The following is a 24781-nucleotide window of genomic DNA, read 5'->3' as shown; positions in this document are numbered from 1 at the left end:
ATAGAAAATAGGTGCAGGAGTAGGCCATTTGGCCCTTCAAGCTTGCACCATCATTCAGTATGATCATGGCTGATCATCCAACTCAGAACCCTGTACTCGCCTTCTCTCCATACCCCCTGATCCCTTTAGCCACAAGGGCCATATCTAACTCCCTCTTAAATATAGCCAATGAACTGGCCTCAACTGTTTCCTGTGGCAGAGAATTCCACAGATTCACCACTCTCTGTGTGAAGAAGTTTTTCCTCATCTCGGTCCTAAAAGGCTTCTCCTTTATCTTTAAACTGTGACTCCTCATTCTGGACTTCCCCAACATCGGGAACTTCCTGCATCTAGCCTGTCCAATCCCTTTAGGATTTTATACGTTTCAATAAGATCTCCCCTCAATCTTCTAAATTCCAACGAGTACAAGCCCAGTTCATCCAGTCTTTCTTCATATGAAAGTCCTGCCATCCCAGGAATCAATCTGGTGAACCTTCTTTGTTCTCCCTCTATGGCAACAATGTCTTTCCACAGATTAGGGGACCAAAACTGCACACGATACCTATAATTTGCTAGGATAGGCCATTTTTGTGGGTTATACTGTAGAAAATAAACGTAGAATAGTACAGAGCTGGAGAAATCATTCAGCCCATGATACCCATTTATACTAAATGTTCTGGTCCTGTTTGTTATCCATATTCTCCATTCCTTTATATTCATGCGTATGTCCGTTAAACCCCACTAGGCTGTATAATTCCAGTAGTAGCGCTGGTAACCCATTCCAGGCACTTGCCACTCTTTGTGTAAAAACATTTGCTTCTCACATCACCTTTAAACTTCCTGCCTCTAACTTTAAAAGCAGGTTCTCTGGAGTTTGACATTTCCTATCCTGCAAATAGGTTATGACTGTCTGCCGTATCTATGCCTCTCATAATTTAAAAAGAACCTCTATCAGGCCTCTTCCAGTCTTTGACACTCTAAGGAGAACAACCTAGGCTTGTCCAGCCTATCCGTGTATCTCGTGTCTCTAATCCAAGCAGTATCCTGGGAAACTTTTGCACCTTTTCCATAATCTCCATGTTCTTCCTATAATGGAGTGACTGGAATTTCACACAATGCACCACGTGTTTTCTGATTAAGGTTTTATATACTTGCAGCATGGCTTCCTTACTCACCCCTACCAATGAAGTGAAGCATTTAATTTGGATCAAGGATCAACTTTCTTCACCATATACATTTATTTGGAACTTGCTGTGGTCTGTTGGTCAGGATGTAACATGCAACAAAAATCAACATTCAACAATTATAAAGAATAAAGAATTATATTAAAAACTTAGAGGTTAAATGACAGATATGGAATAAAATGTGCATAAATACAGAACTACCAGCACATATTTACCATGTAAACAGCATTATAAAAAGTGATTTGAAGTGTCTATAGTGCAGTGCAGTGACAGACTAACTTGGACACCCATTTTAATTCCACTTCCCATTCCCATTCCGACATGTCAGTCCATCGCCTCCTCTACTGCCATGATGAGGCCACGCTCAGGTTGGAGGAACACCTTGTATTCCGTCTGGGTAGCCTCCAACCAGATGGCATTAACATCAGCTTCTTGAACTTCTGGTAAATGCCCTCCCCCACTACCATTCCTCATTCCCATTTCCCCTCTCATGTTATCTCCTTAACCTGCCCATCACCTCCTTCCGGTGCTCCTCCCCCTTCCCTTTCTTCCATGGCCTTCTGATCACTCCTATCAGATTCCCCCTTCTCCAGCCCTGTATCTCTTTCATCAATCGACTTCCCTGCTCTTTACTTCCCCCTTCCCCCTCCCAGTTTCACCCATCACCTTGTATTTTTCCTCCCCTCACCCTACCTTCTTACTCTAACTTTTCGTCTTTCTTCTCCAGTCCTGAGGAAGGGTCTTGGCCTGAAACGTCGACTGTTTACTCTTTATCATAGATGCTGCCTGGCCTGCTAAATTCCTCCAACACTGTGTGTGTGTGTTGCTCGGATTTCCAGCATCTGCAGACTTTCTCATGTTTGTGATTGATTAATTAGAATGTTTGATCAGATTAACTACCTGGGGGAATAAATTTGCTTTTTTTTTATCACCTTAGCCATTTGTGTAGCCACTTCAGGGATCTAGCATGCTGGACTCAAGATACCTCTGTACCTCTTGGTAAGATGGGCTGTGTCGTCGAGGAGACTTTGCATGTACGTGTGTTGTGTTTATGTCTGTGTGTGGAGATTTGGAGCGTAGGTGATCTGTGAGACATGTAAGTTTTGCTGCTCTGGTTTGTGTCAGTAGCAAGGCCACAGTTGTGAACCATGGTTATGGACTTTCTTCCTGCCTGGCTCCAGGTGTGGGAATGTTCAATGAAGTGTCACATCTCACCATCTCTTATTCATCTCAGCTCAGCTCCTTATGTTCTTTAGGATCCCTGGCTTCTTGCTCTCATCCCCAAAGAAATGAATATCAGTATCAGAGATGCATTTACAATTATAACTATTAACTATTAGTTTTTTTTGTAACATGAACTCTGAGATAGCCTAAGTTAATCCATGTTAACTAACTGTGATATTTTAATATTTTCACTTAATTTAATAAGAACATAAGAAACAGGAGCAGGAGTAGGGCATCTGGCCTGTCAAGCCTGCTTCGCCATTCAATAAGGTCATGGCTGATGTAGCCATGGATTTAGCTCCACCTACCTGACTTTTCTCCATAATCCTTAATTCCCCTAATATGTGAAAATCTATCCAATCTTGTCTTAAGTATGTTTACTAAGGTTGTCTCTACTGCTTCATTGGGCAGAGAGTTCCACAGATTCACCACTCTCTGTGAAAATCAGTTCCTCTCCGTCCTAAATCTACTCCCCCGAATTTTGATGCTATATCCTCTAGTCCTAGTCTCACCTACCAGTGGAAACAACTTTCTTCCCTCTACCTTATCTATCCCTTTCATGATTTTATATGTTTCTATAAGATCTCTCATTCTTCTGAATTCCAGCGAGTACAAACCCAGGTGACTCAACCTCTCTTCATAGTCTAATCTCCTTATCTCTGGAATCAACCTGGTGAACCTCCTCTGCACTGTCTCCAAAGCCAGTACATCATTCTTCAAGTAAGGAGACCAGAACTGCATGCAGTACTCCAGATGCTCTTAATAAAGACTAAGAAGAAGTTATTGAGGAGCTAGACATCTATGTACTAGATGCCTGGGGTGGTGCTGAGTTATTTGTGCTGTAGAGAGGGCAGTATTGTTTGCAACAATCCATTTGGACAGTGGAAACCCTGCTTCACACAGTGATCATATTCACCAAAATTCTGGCAGTGGCCTGAATCTCATTGCATTTTCTATTTGGCTTTGATGAAAATTCCTTGTGCTCCTAAATGTCTGGAGCTGCAAGGCATTGGCCTAGCTCCCAGCAGCTATCCACCCAACCTTCCTGCTCTAACAACAAGTCAAAGTACTATGATCTGCTGCTGGTTATAATATGACTCCTCCCAGAGTGTCTCATAACTAGCCACAACATTGGTGGTCCGTCAGAAGTTTGTTGGAATTTTATCTTTTAACTTATTTATATGTGGCAAATAATCTCTGAAGAACTGGGGTCACTGCCAGAAGAAGCCAATAGCAAACCACTTCTTTAGGTAAATTTGCCATGAACAATCATGGTCATGGGACCATGATAATCTACATCATACGACATGGCACATAATTAGTTTAGTTGTAGGATAATGACTCATGCATTTTCATAAGACCATAATATATAGGGGCATTCTCTGCCAGGGATGTGAGGAGACAAGGAATTTCTTTAGCTAGAGAGGTGTGAATCTGTAGATTTTCATTGCCACAGGTGGTTGTGGAGGCTTCATATAAATATCAAAGCCAAGATGTAATGTTGAGGCTTTATGAAGCACTGGTGAGATTACACTTGGAGTATTGTGAGCAGTTTTGGGCCCTTTGACATTGGAGAGGGTTCAAAGGAGGTTCACAAAAATGATTCTGGGACTGAAAGGCATCATATGAGGAATGTTTAGTGACTCTGGGCCTGTACTCACTGGAATTCAGAAGAATGGGGGGGAAATCTCATTGAAACCTATTGAATGTCTTTTTACCATTGCAGTTTCTGTTGTAGCATGGATGAAATCACCGGAGAGATAGAGTCACTGGTAGATACAAAGCAGCTTCTTTATTCGACACAACAAGGTACAGCAGGCATCATACCGACGGAGATGCTTTCAGTAGAAAGGTCTGCTAGCCCAATGTGGGCTTGATATTTATATGCTAAACACAAAGGCAATCGCTACTTAAAAAGTTATAGACAATGCATAGACAATGCTTCCTTTTGAAGCTACATACAAAGCATCACACCTCCTAACTTCATCCTTTCCTTCTGACACCAACATGTCTGGGTTGGTATCCACAGCCTTTAGGAATGCAAGTTAAATCCACAATACATTTATCTGGCATTTTATGTGCTAACATAAAAGACAATTAATATTTATAAAGTATAGATAATACTGTCTTCGAAACTACAGCATCTGGTCAAACTACGGCGCCAGAAGCATCTGGTATTCACACCTTTTTAGGAAGCGCATTGTTGTGGACTCAATCCACAGTGCTTTGTCAAATAGGAGTCTGGTGGCCAAAGTCATTTAAGTGTAAACGAATCATCTACCCAAAAAACTCACTCTAACAGTTCCTCCTCTTGGCCCTCCTGGACAAAAATTAAATTTGTATCAGGAAAGGCCAACCTAGGAGGATCTGCTCAAATAGGGCCGCAAAAATGTCCTGTCTCAAAATTCCCCCGCCAATTTTATGTACCTCGATATCTATCCTAGCATTCCCTAATCGCTACCTACCAAATGTTAAGCAGAGAGGCTGTTCCAAGTCTTTAGGAAATGTGGCTCCTTTGGTGTCCCTGCTCTTTCCCTGAAGGCTGACTGCAGCTTAATCACATTCTTTTCTCTTCAGCTCTTTATCCTCTGGTCGCTGAAACTCTCCTTCCAGGAGCACCCACAGGCCTTCTCATCAATGTACAGGAAGGGGTTGGGGTGGCCTCTACGTAAAAGTCTGCAGGAACCTCTCCCCAGTGGCACCCCTTTCCGAACTGTCCGGTCGAGCTCTGGCTCAACTGCTGAAAAGGTCCCAGCTCCTCAGACTGGGGGTGACTGCTTTCAGATGCCGTGTGCAGTCTGAAATGCCATCGAAGTGGTGGAACTTGCTGTCTCTGCTTTAACTCAAAACTCCCTCCCCATCTATTTCCCAATAAATTTTCTATACTATGCTATAAAATTAATCATCTACCTTCAGCAACCAGCCTTCTTTACAGAGTACCATCAACATCACACTTTAGCAGGCTATTCGTGGTTTTCCAACACGTTCTCAGTGTCTTCTGCTACGTTCTCGGCGTTTTCTGCCATTGCGTTTTCTCTGGGTATGTTTTCATCACCTGTGGTCAGGTCTGGTATGGCCGGCTGGTGTTCCTCTCTTAGGTTCTCTGTAATTACATGGTTACTGGGTACACTTGGTCCCCCACTCTGTCTGTGGGAGCAACAAGAGAGTGACTTGTATGCTTTAATCTGGGTCCAGTGTTTCCACTGGCTGCCTCGCCGAGTCTGTACACAGACACACGTATCATTCGTTAACAGTACCGTCTGTGGTCCTATCCACTTGGGGGCAAACCCCGGCCTTTCTGGCAGCACCCTCACCATAACTTGGTCGTCGGGCTGTGAAAGGACTATCCTTTTTCCCTCTGGCTCTCTCTGATCAGCAATTCGCTGCTGTTGTTTCGCTCGGTCCTTTACTAATTAAGTTGGTTACAAAGGTCTTTCACATATTGGGTCATTCTATCCCTGTAAGCCCCAGGCTCCCCGCAACCTGTAATTACCCCATAGGGAAGTCGCATTGCTCGCCTCATCAATAATTCGTAGGGGCTGAGACCCAACGTGTGGTTCGGGGTTGCACGCAATCTCATCCGGATTACTGGTAATACATCAACCCATGTCTTTCCTGTCTCAGCTATAGCTCTGGCTAACACATTCTTGATTGTTTGGTTCATCCTTTCAACCACCCCTGAACTCTGGGGGTGGTAGGGTACATGGAACCGTTGTCGAATCCCTAGCAGTTGGCACATTCCTTCAACACTTTTCCCATGAAATGTGCTCCCTGATCTGAATCCACTTGAACTGGGGTTCCCCACCTTGGGAGGATTTCCTGAACTGGGATCCATGCAGCGGTGCGGGCGGTGCAGTCCCTTGATGGGAAAGCCTCTACCCACCGGGTGAAGTGATCCATAATTACTAGACAGTAGCTTTTCCCCCTGCTTTTTGGCAGGGGCCCTGTGAAGTCTATCTGGATGTTTTCCCAGGGTCCCCTCGGCCGAGGTTGATTTGCCAGCTGTAGCTTTCTGCCCTTACCAGGGTTATGCTGGGCACAAATGATACAACGACGGCAGAATTTCTCAACATCCCTGGCCACCACCAGTCCTGCTGGAGGGTTGTGATCATGCTCTGCCTTCCCTGATGCATCACCCCATGATATAACTTTAGTAGTATCTGTCTAATACACGGTGGGGCCACCGTGACTCTTTCCTCCCCATGTGTCCAGCACCCATCTGGTCCCTCCTTTGTTCCTTTTCCCCTCCATTTTTCCTTCTCTTCTGCCTCTACCTCTTCATATAATTTTACTAAGCTAGAGTCTGTCATTTCCTCCTGTACACTTGCAATTTCAATTGCCTCTTGTTCCTCTGCTGCCTTCTTCGCAGTAATGTCTGCCCTTGGAGGAACTGGGAAAACTTTATGTTCTGGAATGGCCGCAGTCTCTCTGAGTATCCCCTGGTGTTTTTGTTCCTTCGCTATACCCTGAACAGCGGTCAGTGTGTCAGTTTGTATAGGGTCCTGCTTAGGGAGTTTATACAGAACCTCCTCTATTTTAATTGGGTCTATCTTTACCTGCTCACAATCTTGCTGCTGTGTAACCAACACTGCTGGGAACTGCTGACAAGGTAACCAATAGACACCATGCGGGCTGCAGTCTCTGATGACATTCAGAGCAGCTGCGACTATACTAGGCAGGTTGTGTATTCTGTTGGTTGGATGCGTTCGCTGCCCCTGACTCATCCACATTATTTCTCCCTTTTCCGAACCTATAACAGCTCCTGCTTCCCTTAGGATGTCTATTCCAAGGATCGTGCCCTCATTATGTGGACATACCCAGAAATACAGTGGAAGCTGCACTCCCCCGATTTCTAGTATTTGCTTCTTGCTTCTTTCTGCTTTTACTGTATTTCCTCCTACACCTCTGATATAACTGGCCTGTCCGGTTGTTGGTAAGGGTAAGTCTATTATCGATACTGATGCCCCTGTGTCCACTAACATATTGCATTGTCGTCCCCCTGACAATGCCGCTGTGTACATCCGCGGGTCACCAGCACTGGCAGTGGAGCCCGCTGCCACATCTTTTTCTGCCCCAAGAGGCACCGTTACTAGCTCTTTGATCTGATCGACAGTCAGACTGGTTGCTAATGGGGCGAGTGACTGGGTGTCTGCCGTGACCTTCGCCTGGGTTTTCCCCCTCCCTTTTGGACACTGTCTCTAGCCATGTCCCGATAGGCCACAGCTGTAGCATATCAACTGCTTCACTGTCTGGTCCGGCAGTCCTTTGCTAGGTGCCCTGGCTGCCGGCAAGCAAAACAAACTCTCCGGGACATCAAGCAGGTGCATCCACTATACCCACTTTATGATTTCTCTTCCCTTTTCTTTGGTCTATGTCACTGGCCCACGAAACTATTGCAGAGTAGGTGGACCCTACCGTTATGCCTATATCTAAAACTTCCTGGTTGGCTGAGCTCAGGCCTTCCTTCACCATTTTTAGGAAGACTGGGTCATCCCTCTCTGGATTATCCAACCCTGAATACTCCTCATGTGCTCGATATTTATGTTCTGCATAATCCATGGCTGTCTCGTCAGCCCTCTGGATCACTGCCATTATCGTTCCCCAGCTACTCTCGCCTCCCCCCAGTCGCTGCCTCACTTCCCCTTTAAAAGAATGATATCTTTCTTCATTACTGGAGCTCCCGGTAGTTGCCCATGTACCATCCTGCACCCGCCGGGCCACCCTGTCCCACATATTCCTCGGGCACTTCGCTTTCACTAACACATGTATATCTTTAGGGTGCACCTGGTGAATTTCAACCATTTCCTCGAGATTGCGCCAGAATTCTGAATTCCCACAGGCGACTTTAAGTGAGGGCAACTCGGACAAAATGCTCTGTTTCTCCCCGGGGGTGAAGGGCTTATGAATAGTCGTAATCCATGTCAAGAGCTGGCTGGGATCATCAGGGTTCTCACCCTGACGTTGCCTGATTTCAATAGGTGCCATTCTGGTAGATGTATCTGGGTAAAACCTCTCCCTGAGATATCTCCATACTAATTCCCACAGTACGCAAAATATCAAAGACGGGTAGCAGTTAAACAGTATATACTTAAAACCGCAGAGTGTGTATTCCACAATCTGCCACTTTTGAGTACCTGAACTCATGATGCCTGCTGTATTCCTTTGCATCACACTTGCAAATGCATACACTAAAATGCAGCTGCCCAAATGAGTATACACGCCTCTACTCTGGCGTCTCGAACCGTGCCGTTGGTTACCACCTTTCGCAACTGGTGGTCTAAGTCTCACCAAGTTAACATGCAAAGTTTCCTCACTTACATAAACACACGTGCGCACGCACACACTACTTTTATATCTACCAGCTCAGCTCTCCATGTTCGTGATACTGAACCTTGTGTCCCGTACACCACCGACCGAACAGATCCAAGTGTGAGTGTTATTTTAGAAAAATACTCACTAACTTAGACTGCTAGGAACGCTGGCCACACGACGGGTCACGAAGTATCCCGCTCCTGACACCAAATGTTGTAGCGTGGATGAAATCACCGGAGAGACGGAGTCACTGGTAGATACAAAGCAGCTTCTTTATTTGACACAACAATGGCAGGCATCATACCAACGGAGACGCTTTCGGTAGAAAGGTCTGCTAGCTCAATGTGGGCTTGATATTTATATGCTAAACACAAAGGCAATCGCTACTTAAAAAGTTATAGACAATGCTTCCTTTTGAAGCTACATACAAAGCATCACACCTCCTAACTTCATCCTTTCCTTCCGACACCAACATGTCTGGGTTGGTATCCACAGCCTTTAGGAATGCAAGTTAAATCCTCAATACATTTATTTGGCATTTTATGTGCTAACATAGAAGACAATTAATATTTATAAAGTATAGATAATACTGTCTTCGAAACTACAGCATCTGGTCAAACTACGGCGCCAGAAGCATCTGGTATTCACACCTTTTTAGGAAGCGCATTGTTGTGGACTCAATCCACAGTGCTTTGTCAAATAGGAGTCTGGTGGCCAGATTCATTTACGTGTAAACGAATCATCTACCCAAAAAGCTCACTCTAACAGTTTCTTAGCTCTACCCATAACAATTACACACCTACCGAATCTGACTTCTCTTTCTTTGATTTCATTTCTTACCTACAGAGTCACCCCACCCCCTCTGCCTACCTTCCTATTCTTTTGATACAATGTGATCTTTGGATGTTAAACTCCCAGCTGCAATCTTCTTTCAGTTGCGGTTCACTGACGCTTACGACGTCATACATGCCAATCTCTGACTGTGCTGCAAGATCACCTACCTTATTCCGTATACTACGTGCATTCAAATATAACACCTTCGGTCCTGTATATCACCCTTTTTGATTTTGTCTATCTTTTACATTGCAACTCATCTCGTTGACTGCAATTTTGCCCTCTCATCAGTTTGTCCTTATTATCTGACTGCTCCATCTTCAGCCCCATCACTCTGGTTCTCATCTCCCTGCCAAATTAGTTTAAATCCTACCAAACGGATCTAGCCAACCTGCCAGCAAGGATATTGGTCCGCCTCAGGTTCAGGTATAACCGTCTCTTTTGTACAGGTCGTACCTTCCCCAGAAGAAATCCCAATGATCCAGAAATCTGAACCCATGCCCTGTACCAGTTCTTCAACCATGCATCTATCTGCCAAGTACTCATATTCTTACCCTCACTGGCACGTTACACAGGCAGCATACCAGAGATTACTACCCTGAAGGTCTTAATTTTCAGCTTTCTACCTAGCTCCCTAAAATCTCTCTCGAGGACCTCCTCAAATTTTCCTACTTATCTCTTTGGTGCCAATATGTACAAAGACCGGCTGCTCACTTGCACCTTTTAGAATGCTGTGGACCCGATCCGAGATATCCTTGACACTTGCAACATACTCACCAGGTGTCTCTATCACGCCCACAGAATCTCATTTCTATTCCTTTATCTCCTATCACAATTGCAGTCCTCTTCATCCCTCTTCTCCTCTGAGCCACAGTGCCAGAGATCTGGTCACGGCAGCTCCCTTTTTGTTGGTCAACCCCGTCAACAGTATTCCAAGCGGTGTACTTATTACTGAGGAGAACGGCCACAGGGGTATGCTGTATTGGGTGCCCATTTCCCTTCCTTCTCCTGGTAGTCACCCAGTTACCTGCCTCCTGCAACCTAGGGGTGACTACCTCCCTGTAGCTTTTATCTGTCACTTTCTCAGTCTCTCGTCTGAGCTGAAGGTCATCGAGCTGCCTTCCAGTTTGTTAACACATTCTCTGAGAAGCTGCATCTCTGTGCACCTGGTGTAGCTGTGGTTATCCAGGAGGTTGGAGCTCTCCTAGAATTCCCACATCTCACATAAAGAAAACAAAACAGCCCTGGAGCCATTTTCACTGCAATAACTGTGCCCTAATAGATGAGGAAAGAAAAATGAAGAAGAAACTTACCAGATACTTACCTCATCCAAGCCTGATGAACCAAAGTCAACCTAACACTGGCCCACTCACAAATGGCTGCTTCGCTTGCCCCTGCCTTATTTTTATTCAGCTTTGCTAATTAATCCTGTTCACTGATTGGATGCAATTCAAACTCTAAAAGTTGCCGCGAGATGCTGCTTTTTTAATATTCAATTATGGACCTTTGTGAAGTTGCCTCTTCTTGTACCCCCATTCGTCAATTGGGCACAATTTCAACTCATCAATGCCCTGCATTTCCTGGAAACTAGCTGGTGAAAATACATTGATGCTTTTTTCTACAGGGTAAGTTGCACATGTCCTCCTTGTAAACAAGTCTTTATTAATATTAAGCAACACACATCAAAGTTGCTGGTGAACGCAGCAGGCCAGGCAGCATCTCTAGGAAGAGGTACAGTCGACGTTTCAGGCCGAGACTCTTCGTCAGGACTAACTGAACGAAGAGTTAGTAAGAGATTTGAAAGTGGGAGGGGGAGGGGGAGATCCAAAATGATAGGAGAAGACAGGAGGGGGAGAGATGTTGCCAAGAGCTGGACAGGTGATTGGCAAAGGGGATATGAGAGGATCATGGGTCAGGAGGCCCAGGGAGAAAGACAAGGGGTGGGGGGAACCCAGAGGACGAGCAAGGGTTATAGTCAGAGGGACAGAGGGAGAAAAAGGAGAGAGAGAGAAAGAATGTGTGTATAAAAATAAATAACGGATGGGGTGCGAGGGGGAGGTGGGGCATTAGCGGAAGTTAGAGAAGTCAATGTTCATGCCATCAGGTTGGAGGCTACCCAGACGGAATATAAGGTGTTGTTCCTCCAACCTGAGTGTGGCTTCATCTTTACAGTAGAGGAGACCGTGGATAGACATGTCGGAATGGGAATGGGATGTGGAATTAAAATGTGTGGCCACTGGGAGATCCTGCTTTCTCTGGCGGACAGAGCGTAGGTGTTCAGCAAAGTGGTCTCCCAGTCTGCGTCGGGTCTCGCCAATATATAGGAGGCCACATCGGGAGCACCGGACGCAGTATATCACCCCAGCCGACTCACAGGTGAAGTGTCGCCTCACCTGGAAGGACTATCTGGGGCCCTGAATGGTAGTAAGGGAGGAAGTGTAAGGGCATGTGTAGCACTTGTTCCGCTTACAAGGATAAGTGCCAGGAGGGAGATCAGTGGGGAGGGATGGGGGGACGAATGGACAAGGGAGTCGCGTAGGGAGCGATCCCTGCGGAAAGCAGAGAGGTGGGGGAGGGAAAGCTGTGCTTAGTGGTGGGATCCCATTGGAGGTGGCGGAAGTTACGGAGGATAATATGTTGGACCTGGAGGCTAGTGGGGTGGTAGGTGAGGTCCAGGGGAACCCTATTCCTAGTGGGGTGGTGGGAGGATGGAGTGAGAGCAGATGTGTGTGAAATGGGGGAGATGCGTTTGAGAACAGAGTTGATGGTGGAGGAAGGGAAGCTCCTTTTTTTTAAAAAAAGGACATCTCCCTCGTCCTGGAATGAAAAGCCTCATCCTGAGAGCAGATGCGGCGGAGATGGAGGAATTACGAGAAGGGGATGGCATTTTTGCAAGAGACAGGGTGAAAAGAGGAATAGTCCAGATAGCTGTGAGAGTCAGTAGGCTTATAGTAGACATCAGTGGATAAGCTGTCTCCAGAGATAGAGACAGAAAGATCTAGAAAGGGGAGGGAGGTGTCGGAAATGGACCAAGTAAACTTGAGGGCAGGGTGAAAGTTGGAGGCAAAGTTAATAACGTCAACGAGCTCGGCATGCGTGCAGGAAACAGTGCCAATGCAGTCGTCGATGTAGTGAAGGAAAAGTGGGGGACAGATACTAGAATAGGTACGGAACATAGATTGTTCCACAAAGCCAACAAAAAGGCAGGCATAGCTAGGACCCATACGGGTGCCCATAGCTGCACCTTTAGTTTGGAGGAAGTGGCAGGAGCCAAAGGAGAAATTATTAAGAGTAAGGACTAATTCCGCTAGACGGAGCAGAGTGGTGGTAGAGGGGAACTGGTTAGGCCTGGAATCCAAAAAGAAGCGGAGAGCTTTGAGACCTTCCTGATGGGGGATGGAAGTATATAGGGACTGGACATCCATGGTGAAAATAAAGCGGTGGGGGCCAGGGAACTTAAAATTATTGAAAAGTTTAAGAGCATGAGAAGTGTCGGAAGGGATTGAACAAAGGGGGATAAAACCGTGTCGAGGTATGCAGAAACGAGTTCGGTGGGGCAGGAGTAAGCTGAGACAATAGGTCTGCCAGGACAGGCAGGTTTGTGGATCTTGGGTAGGAGGTAGAAACGGGAAGTGTGAGGTGTTGGAACTATAAGGTTGGTAGCAGTGGATGGGAGATCCCCTGAGCGGATAAAGTCGGTGATGGTGTGGGAGACAATTGCCTGGTGCTCCTTAGTGGGGTCAGGATCGAGGGGTAAATAAGAGGAGGTATCCGCGAGTTGTCGCTATGCCTCGGCAAGGTAGAGGTTAGTACTCCAGACTACAACAGCACCCCCCTTATTGGCGGGTTTAATAGTAAGGTTAGGATTAGTGCGGAGGGAGTGGAGAGCAGAGCGTTTGGAAGGAGTGAGGTTGGAATGGGTACCTGCTTCATGCACTGGTAGGCCAACTGACTAGTTAGAGAATGATGATGTGAAACAATAAGTGGCGTAAAACTGCACTGATGTTCAATGGACCAGAGAGGTCTGTTTATTTGGAAGATATGGTCTGTTTAGTCATAGTCATACTTTATTGATCCCGGGGGAAATTGGTTTTTGTTACAGTTGCACCATAAATAATTAACTAGTAATAAAACCATAAATAATTAAATAGCAATATGTAAATTATGCCAGGAAATAAGTCCAGGACCAGCCTATTGGGTCAGGGTGTCTGACCCTCCAAGGGAGGAGTTATAAAGTTTGATGGCCACAGGCAGGAATGACTTCCTATGACGCTCTGTGTTGCATCTCGGTTTAGTGTTCAGATTGTGATATTTCTCAGTCAAAACTCCCCTACTGAAATGCAGATGATAAAGATAGTTCTGCAGTCTTGCTGAAAAAGGCATATTTGGGTTAGATAAAGTAGTATGGGTTCACAACAAGAACTTCAGCAGCAAGTGGACACAATTTGCCTGATTCTGCTGTAACACCTCATCACCTTACAGATCTAAGAGAATATGAGTAGAGCTCAAAGTAAAGTTCCTGGTATATCCACAGTTGATATCTGGATATGAACCAGTATGTCCTCGAAGGCACACATTCATCCGCATAGGTCTTGATGAAGTCAGTGACATATGTGATATATTCAATCTGATCCAAAGATGAATCCCTAATTATGGTCCAGTCCACCGATTGAAGTAGTCCTGTAAGTACTCCTCTACTTTCCTTGACCATACGTACCTTCATGGTCCTTACCACTGATGTTGCAGTTCTCGGTGTCTGCTTGTATGTTGGGAGTACACCGAAGAGATCACCCTTGCCAAAGTGCAGGCATGAGATGGCATGGTAAATGGTCAAGTGCATTGGTTCCTCTGGTTCCACAGGTGATATGTTGGTGGTAATTGTTCTCAAGCTGGCCTGATTGAAATCCCCCGCAATGATCAGGAAAACATCAAAGTGCACTGTCTTATGACTGCTGATCACAGTGCTCAGTTCCTCCAGGGCCATCCTGACATTCCTTGTTGGAGAGCAATTCTGAGACAGAGCCAACACATCTAAGCAGCAAGATGAGTTAATCATGAAGCAAATGCAGCTGTCTCTGCTTTTCCTACACCACTGTCAGATCCATGAGATGTAAGGTGAAACCCTCAGGCTGAAGCACTGATTGCTAGGGTGAGCATGTCTCTGTGAAGTAAAGTACACTGCAGACCCTGATGTCCCTCTCATACTGTAATCTTGCTCTGAGATCTTCAGTTTTATTTTCCAGGAGGATGGTGTCGAGTGGGGGCCCCAGAGTATTTCAGTTTTACCTGCAACCTTGTGCCTCTTTCGTGTATTCTTAAAGGGAAACTACCCTTTGCATGTATATGGATATAGAAACATAGAAAACCTACAGCAAAATATAGGCCCTTTGGCCCACTAAGCTGTGCCGAACATGTCCTTACCTTAGAAATTACGTAGGGTTACCCATTGCCCTCTATTTTTCTGTGCTCCATGTACCTGTCCAGGAGTCTCTTAAAAGACCCTATCATTTCCACCTCCACCACCGCCGCCGGCAGCCCTTTCCACGCACTCACCACTGTCTGCGTAAAAAACTTACCCCTGACATCTCCTCTATATCTACTTCCAAGCACCTTAAAACTGTGCCCTCTCATGCTAGCCATTTCAGCCCTGGGAAAAAGCCTCTGACTATCCACACAATCAATGCCTCTCATCATCTTATACACCTCTTTCAGGTCACCTGTCATTCTCCATCGCTCCAAGGAGAAAAGGCCGAGTTCACTCAACCTATTCTCATAAGGCATGCTCCCCAATCCAGGCAACATCCTTGTAAATCTCCTCTGCACCCTGTCTATGGTTTCCACATTCTTCCTGTAGTGAGGTGACCAGAACTGAGCACAGCACTCCAAGTGGGATCTGACCAGGGTCCTATATAACTGCAACATTACCTCTTGGGTCCTGAACTCAATTCCATGATTGATGAAGGCCAATGCACCATATGTTTTCCTAACCTCAGAGTCAACCTGTGCAGCAGCTTTGGGTGTCCTATGGACTCAGACCCCATATGTACATGGATGGATATTAGAACAGCAAGGCACAAAAAGCCGTGGACTAAATGGTCGTAAATAAGATCAGTATAGATGGGTGTTTGATAGTCAGTGTGTTCAAGGTGCGCCAAAGAGCCAGTTTTAGATTTACACCACAGGTGCCTCTTAGTGTTGAGGCCAAAAGGTTCTACCACGAGACCATAAGACATCCTCCTGCATCTTTACAGTATCTTCTAAGTGATGCTTTGCAAAGTCTTTACGGGCAAGGATATACTTTTTTTTAGCAGTATGTTTGGTGTGTCATGTACCCCATGATGGGTTAAAGAATCAGCAGAAATAGAAAACACTTTGGAGTCTGGTATTGCTAATTAACTAATGGTATTTATTAGTAACTACGCAATACTATAATATAAATTCAGATATATCAAACAGGTTAGCAAAGATAATATATATATATAAAGTGTGGAAATAGAGAAAACAAACTTCTTCAAGCCTAGGGGTAAATAGATGCAGTCTTACAGTGATGAGTAAAGTTCAGTTCAGTTCGTGGTTTTGAGTTCAGTAGTGATAGAGAGAGAGATATTTGTAATCCAGGGTAAATGTCGAGAGAAGGCAATTACGTTGATATTCCACAGATTCCACGACAGCAATACAAAATAGCAATAGTAGTAGGTTTTATCTCCAAAGTTGTTCCATTCCACACACGAAGTATCACAGATAGTGATCTTCAACGAAAATCCTTTCAACACAAGTGGTACCACACCCAAATTCAGCTACAGGATACTCAAACAGAATCCACATATGGATTATCACCAACAGTAGCTTATCACTAAGGGGACCCTCTTCAAGGGAACTGACCCCAAGCACACAACTTGATAGCCACTTTTCCAGTTCCAAGACATACGAAATAACTCCCAACAGTGATTTGCCACAGGGGTGCCTTTCTTCAGTGAACTACCACACCCAAACAAGGGTAACACACAAGTAGTATTCACAAAGGTACTCCCCCCACCAGAGAACCCACTCTTGTGGATTAACTACGTGACAGTCACACCTTCATATTTGAATGGAACTCAAACTCACCCTTACGGGCTACTTAGAGAGAGTGTCCAAACAGTGACCTCTTTGTCACTAGGTCTCTTCTGTTTCAAACCTTCCTCTCCCCTCTTCTCTTCCTTTAAAGTCACTGAATGTGACCACAAAAAGGAGACCGTCTTCTGTGCTGGAGTTATCAACCCAGGCGAGGGTGGGACACACTAATAACTCCCCACCAGTCACACATTTTTCACACCACAAGAGCCACTGATCGATTCACCTGACTGATCCTCCAAACACCCACCTTTCTGTGGGCACACAAAGTTCATCCAGTGTCCAAAACCATGTGTCTGTCTATCATCTGACCTTCTATTTATCTCACCATGCTGAACACCAGCTGTCCATCAAGCAGCTTCTCCCTTCTCTCTCTGTAAGAATACAGAAGCTGGCAGTGTCCTTGCAAAAGTGTAAACATGCTGCAGAGAAACCATAACACCATCTCAAAGCAGTCTTCGCCCCTCTCTCTCTCTCAATAACAAGGTGTTTGTGTTGTACAACTCTCTCTGTCTTTTTAAAAGGTATAGTCCATAAAAAATATGACCCCTAGCAGTACATAACAGGTGTAAGTCTAACACTGTGAATCAGCCAGCAACGCCATTTCTATTGTAAAGTTTGGTGGAGATAGCATTATTCTATGGCAGAAGGGACTGGAAATCTGGTCAGGATTGATGGGAAGGTGAATGCTACTAAATACGGAGAGATGCTGGATAAAAACCTGCTAGCCTCTGCCAGAAAGTTTAAACTAGAGAGGAATTTCATCTCTCAGAAGGGCTGTACTGTGAAAAAGGAACATGTAATTTACAAATACAAATTCTCAGTTAAATTGATCAAAATCCCTGGTTGTGATACTCATTTGTGTAAACAGAGGGTTGGGATTGAATACTTTTACAAGTCACTAGATGCAATTGGTTCAAAAATTTCAGAAATAAGCATTCCTGTGGTAAATGAATGCAGATGAAGCAGTGCTATTTGGAAGTGGTGATTGTTAATTTGCTTAAACCTCCAGTCAGTCAGTTGTGCCTTATCTTGGACACTTGTGGCTTGATCCCGTTTCTGGTCTTTGTCATGTTTATTAGGATTTTCATCCCAAAGAAGCACCGTCAGAGGTTCAACGAGGTTGTGTCACAAAGCCTCATCAGCAAGGTCAGCAGCAGCAAGAGCAGGGCCGACAGCACCAACCGTCTGCGCAGGAGCAGAAGTGAAGACCACCCAGAGCGGCTGCTTGTGTCTACCCGAGCCAGCTCAGCTCCTCAAAACCAAGAGGAATCAGGGCAGAATATCAGAAAGCAAGGCTCTATCTTAGGGGGCAGTGTGAGATCAGCACCCTCTCGCAGGTAAAGACACTTGTTTAAAATCACATATAGTCAGAGTGTGCAGTGTTCTACGTTTATATTTGAATGTGACACTGTAATAACATCACTGCTGGTGCTCTCTCGTACCCTTTCTGTGCGTCGATTACCCTGCTGTAAACAGGTTGGAGTGCTAGTAATGTGGTTTTATGAGTATTTCTGTATGCTATGCACATTTTTGTCCTATCAACAGGTGAACTGTTGTATTGTTGAAGTGTTGCCATGCTGTTGTATGGTATTTATCAGGTCTTTCACAAACTGAACTGCTCTTACAGTGCTCAAACTCTTTGTGTTTGCAATCAACCACATAATGGCCACTTTCTCTTGGGTTTAAACATAGAAACATAGAAACATAGAAAATAGGTGCAGGAGTAGGCCATTCGGCCGTTCGAGCCTGCACCGCCATTTATTATGATCATGGCTGATCATCCAACTCAGAACCCCGCCCCAGCCTTCCCTCCATACCCCCTGACCCCCGTAGCCACAAGGGCCATATCTAACTCCCTCTTAAATATAGCCAATGAACTGGCCTCAACAGTTTCCTGTGGCAGAGAATTCCACAGATTCACCACTCTCTGTGTGAAGAAGTTTTTCCTAATCTCGGTCCTAAAAGGCTTCCCCTCTATCCTCAAACTGTGACCCCTCGTTCTGGACTTCCCCAACATCGGGAACAATCTTCCTGCATCTAGCCTGTCCAATCCCTTTAGGATCTTATACGTTTCAATCAGATCCCCCCTCAATCTTCTAAATTCCAACGAGTACAAGCCCAGTTCATCCAGTCTTTCTTCATATGAAAGTCCTGCCATCCCAGGAATCAATCTGGTGAACCTTCTTTGTACTCCCTCTATGGCAAGGATGTCTTTCCTCAGATTAGGGGACCAAAACTGCACACAATACTCCAGGTGTGGTCTCACCAAGGCCTTGTACAACTGCAGTAGTACCTCCCTGCTCCTGTACTCGAATCCTCTCGCTATAAATGCCAGCATACCATTCGCCTTTTTCACCGCCTTCTGTACCTGCATGCCCACTTTCAATGACTGGTGTATAATGACAGCCAGGTCTCGTTGCACCTCCCCTTTTCCTAATCGGCCACCATTCAGATAATAATCTGCTTTCCTATTTTTGCCACCAAAGTGGATAACTTCACATTTATCCACATTAAATTGCATCTGCCATGAATTTGCCCACTCACCCAACCTATCCAAGTCACCCTGCATCCTCTTAGCATCCTCCTCACTGCTAACACTGCCACCCAGCTTCGTGTCATCCGCAAACTTGGAGATGCTGCATTTAATTCCCTCATCCAAGTCATTAATATATATTGTAAACAACTGGGGTCCCAGCACTGAGCCTTGCGGTACCCCACTAGTCACCGCCTGCCATTCTGAAAAGGTCCCGTTTATTCCCACTCTTTGCTTCCTGTCTGCTAACCAATTCTCCACCCACACCAATACCTTACCCCCAATACCGTGTGCTTTAAGTTTGCACACTAATCTCCTGTGTGGGACCTTGTCAAAAGCCTTTTGAAAATCCAAATATACCACATCCACTGGTTCTCCCCTATCCACTCTACTAGTTACATCCTCAAAAAATTCTATGAGATTCGTCAGACATGATTTTCCTTTCACAAATCCATGCTGACTTTGTCCGATGATTTCACCGCTTTCCAAATGTGCTGTTATCACATCTTTGATAACTGACTCCAGCAGTTTCCCCACCACCGACGTTAGGCTAACCAGTCTATAATTCCCCGGTTTCGCTCTCCCTCCTTTTTTAAAAAGTGGGGTTACATTAGCCACCCTCCAATCCTCAGGAACTAGTCCAGAATCTAACGAGTTTTGAAAAATTATCACTAATGCATCCACTATTTCTTGGGCTACTTCCTTAAGCACTCTAGGATGCAGACCATCTGGCCCTGGGGATTTATCTGCCTTCAGTCCCTTCAATTTACCTAACACCACTTCCCTACTAACATGTATTTCGCTCAGTTCCTCCATCTCACTGGACCCTCTGTCTCTTACTATTTCTGGAAGATTATTTATGTCCTCCTTAGTGAAGACAGAACCAAAGTAATTATTCAATTGGTCTGCCATGTCCTTGCTCCCCATAATCAATTCACCTGTTTCTGTCTGTAGGGGACCTACATTTGTCTTTACCAGTCTTTTCCTTTTTACATATCTATAAAACCTTTTACAGTCCGTTTTTATGTTCCCTGCCAGTTTTCTCTCATAATCTTTTTTCCCCTTCCTAATTAAGCCCTTTGTCCTCCTCTGCTGAACTCTGAATTTCTCCCAGTCCTCAGGTGAGCCACTTTCTCTGGCTAATTTGTATGCTTCTTCTTTGGAATTGATACTATCCCTAATTTCTCTTGTCAGCCACGGGTGCACACGGTTTAGAGTATGTTTTAGTCAGGTTTGCATAATTTCTTATTCTGGATGTGTTTATTGTTTTCTAATGTGGCCATGTTGGGTTTTACCCCAAACTGGTCATCTTTCGGAGTTTGTGCCCTTGCTTGTGTTGGTTTTTTGTTGAATCTGTTGTGCTTATGTTTTCCAACCTGCGCCTTGTAAGGCATGAAAATGCCCAATGCAGGCCTCTCATGGTCTGAGTCGACATTCCCTCCCTCCCTCCCTCCCTCAATTTGGACACGTTTGAGATTTTACTAACAAGATATCTGTTATCTAGTCCTGACGAAAGGTCTCGGCCTGAAACGTCGACTGTACCTCTTCCTAGAGATGCTGCCTGGCCTGCTGCGTTCACCAGCAACTTTGATGTGTGTTGCTTGAATTTCCAGCATCTGCAGAATTCCTGTTGTTTTTGTTATCTGAATGCTCTGGCATTCTGTGGGTTGACTCCTGCTCTTGCTCTGTGTTTGCACTGGTCCATGTCTTGTTTTAACGGTGTTTTGTCTGCTCTGCTCTACTCTGGATTGAACCTTATCCTGGCCCTGATGGATTGTCCCTCACTCCTTGCTTTAACTATGTCATTTGGCTTGGCAGTACTAGAATCACAGCTCCATTTTGCGAGTATTTGGGTTTTGAATTGCTGATTGATCTATGTTTAGGGCTTGTTACTCTGGTTCTGTTTGAGTTTGATGTTTTTCTGGCTATTGTTTGGGTTAGTGCTAAATCTGACTTTGTTTTGACAGTGCTTGGACAGCGCATGGCTTGTTTTTTGGGAGCTTTAGTTTCGGGCTCACTCTGGTTCTATTTGGGCTAATCCAGAATCTAACTGTATTTGCACTGTGCATTACTCTGGCTGTGCTTACTTTGGCCTTTGTGTCTGGGTGTTTACATTGGGCCTTGCCTGACTGTGCTTATGTTCCCCTTCTCTTTGGCTATGTTTGCCCGCATATTGATTAGTTCTTGCTCTCGTGGTGCTTGGTTTGTCCCCATTTAGGTTTATTGTGGGCTGAATTGTTTCTCTCTGTCTGAGATTGGTATGGTTTTTTGGTTATATGTAGGTTAGCCCTCACCCTCACCTTGACAGTGCTGGTGTTCTGTCTCTCTGGATGTCTTTAGCTCACATAGTCTTTTGGTTAGTGCTTAGTATAACTGTATTTGGTTTTTTCTTGCTCTGGCAATACATGGGAGTTTTCTCCCTTTCCACACGCTGTACTTGCTTTATAATATCATCGTGTGGCTAAGTACAGTTCCAATGCTGTATTTAAGTTTGCTGACAACACCTGTTGTTGGCTGACTCCAGTTACAATACTTGGAGTATTGAATTCAGTACTGGTTGCCTCATTATAGGAAGGATATGGAGGCTTTAGAAAAGGTGCAGAGGAGATTTACCATGCTGTTGTCTGGATAAGAAGGCATGTCTTAAGGATAGGTTGAGCAAGTTGGGGCTTTTCTGTTTGGAGAGGAGGAGGATGAGAGGTTGCTGGATAGAGGTATATAAGAATTTAAGAGGCATAGATAGAGTGGACAGCTAGTCTTTTTCCAAGGGCATAATTTTAAGGTGTTTAGAGTAAAATATAGGGGAAGGGGGAGATGTCAAAGTTGTTTTTTCTTACACAAAAAATGGTAGGTGCGTGGAATGCGTTGCCAGGTTGGTGGTAGAGACAAAAGCATTAGGGACTTTTAAGAGACTGTTAGATAGGCATATGGGTGAAAGATAAATGGAGGGCTATATGGAAGTACAGGTTTCCCCCACTATCCGAAGGTAGAGTGTTCCTATGAAACGATTCGTAAGCCGGAATATCGTAAGGTGAATAAGCAATTACCATTTATTAATATGGGAAACATTTTTGAGCATTCCTAGACCCAAAATTAACCTATGAAATCATGCCAAATAACACATAAAACCTAAAATAACAGTAACATATAGTAAAAGCAGGAAATGATATGATAATATATAGTGCGCATGCGCCGGTCGTGCATGCAGCCGGTTACAGTTGCTCTGTAGTTTCTTACTTTTAAACTTTTTAACTTAGTTATTTGTTGTATTTTTTTTCTCACGGTAACACGTTGAAGCTGCACCCTCTTTAACATGCTGGTGGAGAGAGTTTTACTTGTTTTTTTTAAGCGCTGGAATTAGTTACATTTGGACACGTCTCGTTAGCGTGGCAGCAGGATGGCTGCATTGTGTATTCCAGGGACCAATTGATTGCGCTCATGTCCGCCGGTTTAGCGAACAGAGCAGCGGACATACCGGCTGAAACCTGGAGGAAAACACACAGAGGATGCAGAGGGGGATCAAAAAGGTGAGGGAAGAGGACCGTGTTGAGACAACAGAGGCATATGGAGAAGAGAAGTTATAAGCTGTGTCTCCCCTCTCTCATCATGGGAAATGTGAGATTGCTGGGGAATAAAATGGATGAACTGACTGCACTTGTCAGGAGTCGGAGAACATATCAGGAGAGCCGTGTCATGTGCTTCACAGAGACGTGGCTGCACGAGGACATACCCGATCAAAGCATTTCCGTAGAGAGCTTCCAGACCGTTCGAGCTGACCGGAATTGCAGTGACAGCGGTAAGCGTAAAGGAGGGGGGCTGGCAGTTCTGGTAATTAACAGATGGTGCAATCCTGGGCATATTACAATCCAGGAACGTGTCTGTAGCCCGGATATTGAACTTTTTGCTGCTGGACTCCGGCCATATTATTTGCCAAGAGAAATTTCGCATGAAATTGTGGTTGTTGTGTACATCCTTCCCTCCTTCCCTCTGCCAACCCGACGTCGGCGTGTAACATCATTTACACCGTCATAGCCAGATTACAAACCCAGCACCCCAGTGCCCTCATTACCATCTCGGGTAACTTCAACCAGGTTACCATGGCTAGAACACTGCCCAACTTCACGCAGTATGTGAGCTGTACAACCAGAGAGGAGAGGACTCAGGATTTGATGTACGCTAACGTTAAGGATGCATACAGCTCCTCTCCCCTCCCCCCACTGGGAAGGTCAGATCACAACCTGGTGCATCTAAAACCCTGCCTCCTGGTGAGGTCGAGGCCAGGGCCTGGCCCTGGGCCGCCTACTGCCACCGCACCATCGGCGGCCTGTAGCCAGTGCGAGGCGGCGGCGGGCGGAGGGGGCGAGGCCCAAGGCCTGGAGCTGGCCTGCCGCTCGTCGCGACTGCCGTCGCCCGCCCCCACCGCCTGGTACGGCCAGCGCGGCGGCGAGCTGCGAGCCCACTTCCACAGGCCAGTAACCAAGGTGATCATCCCAACGGCGGAGCAGGCGGAAGAAGAGACATCTCCCAACGGCTGTAAAGGCGGATGAGGATGTCCAACAATGGGTAGGGAGGCTTGTGAGCACGCCGCAAGAACCGCCGTAGACCCACAACACTCAGGGCTTGTCTACCTAGCGTGTGAAGCCTGGATTCGGCGGACTGTGCAGAAGAAACCATCACTGGTTCAACGGGCAGAAAGGCGATTCTCAGCAATGCGTCGTGGAGCGCTAAGAGGGCACAGTGAGACACACAGAACACTGCTGGCCATCCACTGCATCCTGACCTATCTCCAGCCGTCTCGACTATGTCTTGCCACTGGGTCCAGATAGGCCGGGACGAGAGAGTGAGGCTGACGACCTGCGCAACTCTCCCTCACTTTAATCCAAGTCAAGCGCAAGTCATGACTTCAAACCCAACGCACAACCTAAAGTCCTGTGGCGATGGGGGAGTGGCGAAGCAGCAGGTACGGATACACTGGAAGCTGTAGTCACAAACCTGCACACAGGTGACCCAGGGCATAGGGTGGCTCTCTACTGGACCGAAGCAGCAGTTGAGTTCGGCAGCCCCCGGGTGTCTGAGCAGCCCTCTTTAGGATCGCTCTGCTCACCTCCATGGAGGAAGGAGCTGGAAAAGGTGCCTCAAACATAGTCTGCTTCACTTCACCCTGGCCAGCTTATCGTGGCTGGTGGGGATCCCTCATAGCGGTCGACCTACAACAGTGAAGAAGAAAGTGATGGTGCTCAACCTTGGCACATGGAACGTGAGAACTCTGCTAGATAACATCAAGGCAGACAGACCAGAGAGAAGAACTGCACTGGTTGCAAAAGAGCTACCTCGCTACAATGTGGACATAGCAGCTGTCAGTGAAACGCACTAGCAGACAAGGGCCAGCTGACAGAACGTAGTGGTGAATACACGTTCTTCTGGAGCGGTCGCAGCAGCGCTGAACGACAAGAAGCAGGCGTGGGATTTGCCATCAATTCTAACCTCGCCCGTAAAGTCACCAAGCACCCAGAGAGCATCAACGACCGCCTGACGACACTTCAGCTCCCACTTGCAAACAAGAAGAGTGCTATGCTGATTAGTGCCTACGCTCCCACCA

At 45.7% G+C, this 24781-nt stretch overlaps 1 protein-coding gene across 1 annotated transcript in view; it reads left to right on the top strand.

The window, feature by feature from the left end:
- LOC134351294 (delphilin-like) overlaps positions 1-24781 on the top strand; it is a 431912-nt gene that overhangs the window by 241341 nt on the left and 165790 nt on the right. Inside the window, exon 4 of the mRNA XM_063057357.1 lies at positions 17729-17986. Coding sequence (XP_062913427.1) covers positions 17729-17986 — 258 coding nt within the window. The remainder of the gene's footprint in view (positions 1-17728; positions 17987-24781) is intronic.

This window comes from Mobula hypostoma, chromosome 9 (assembly GCF_963921235.1).
Source record: "Mobula hypostoma chromosome 9, sMobHyp1.1, whole genome shotgun sequence".
Lineage (NCBI taxonomy): Eukaryota > Metazoa > Chordata > Chondrichthyes > Myliobatiformes > Myliobatidae > Mobula > Mobula hypostoma.
The sequence above is the reverse complement of the archived record's forward strand: the minus strand, read 5'-3'. Positions and strand labels throughout refer to the sequence as shown.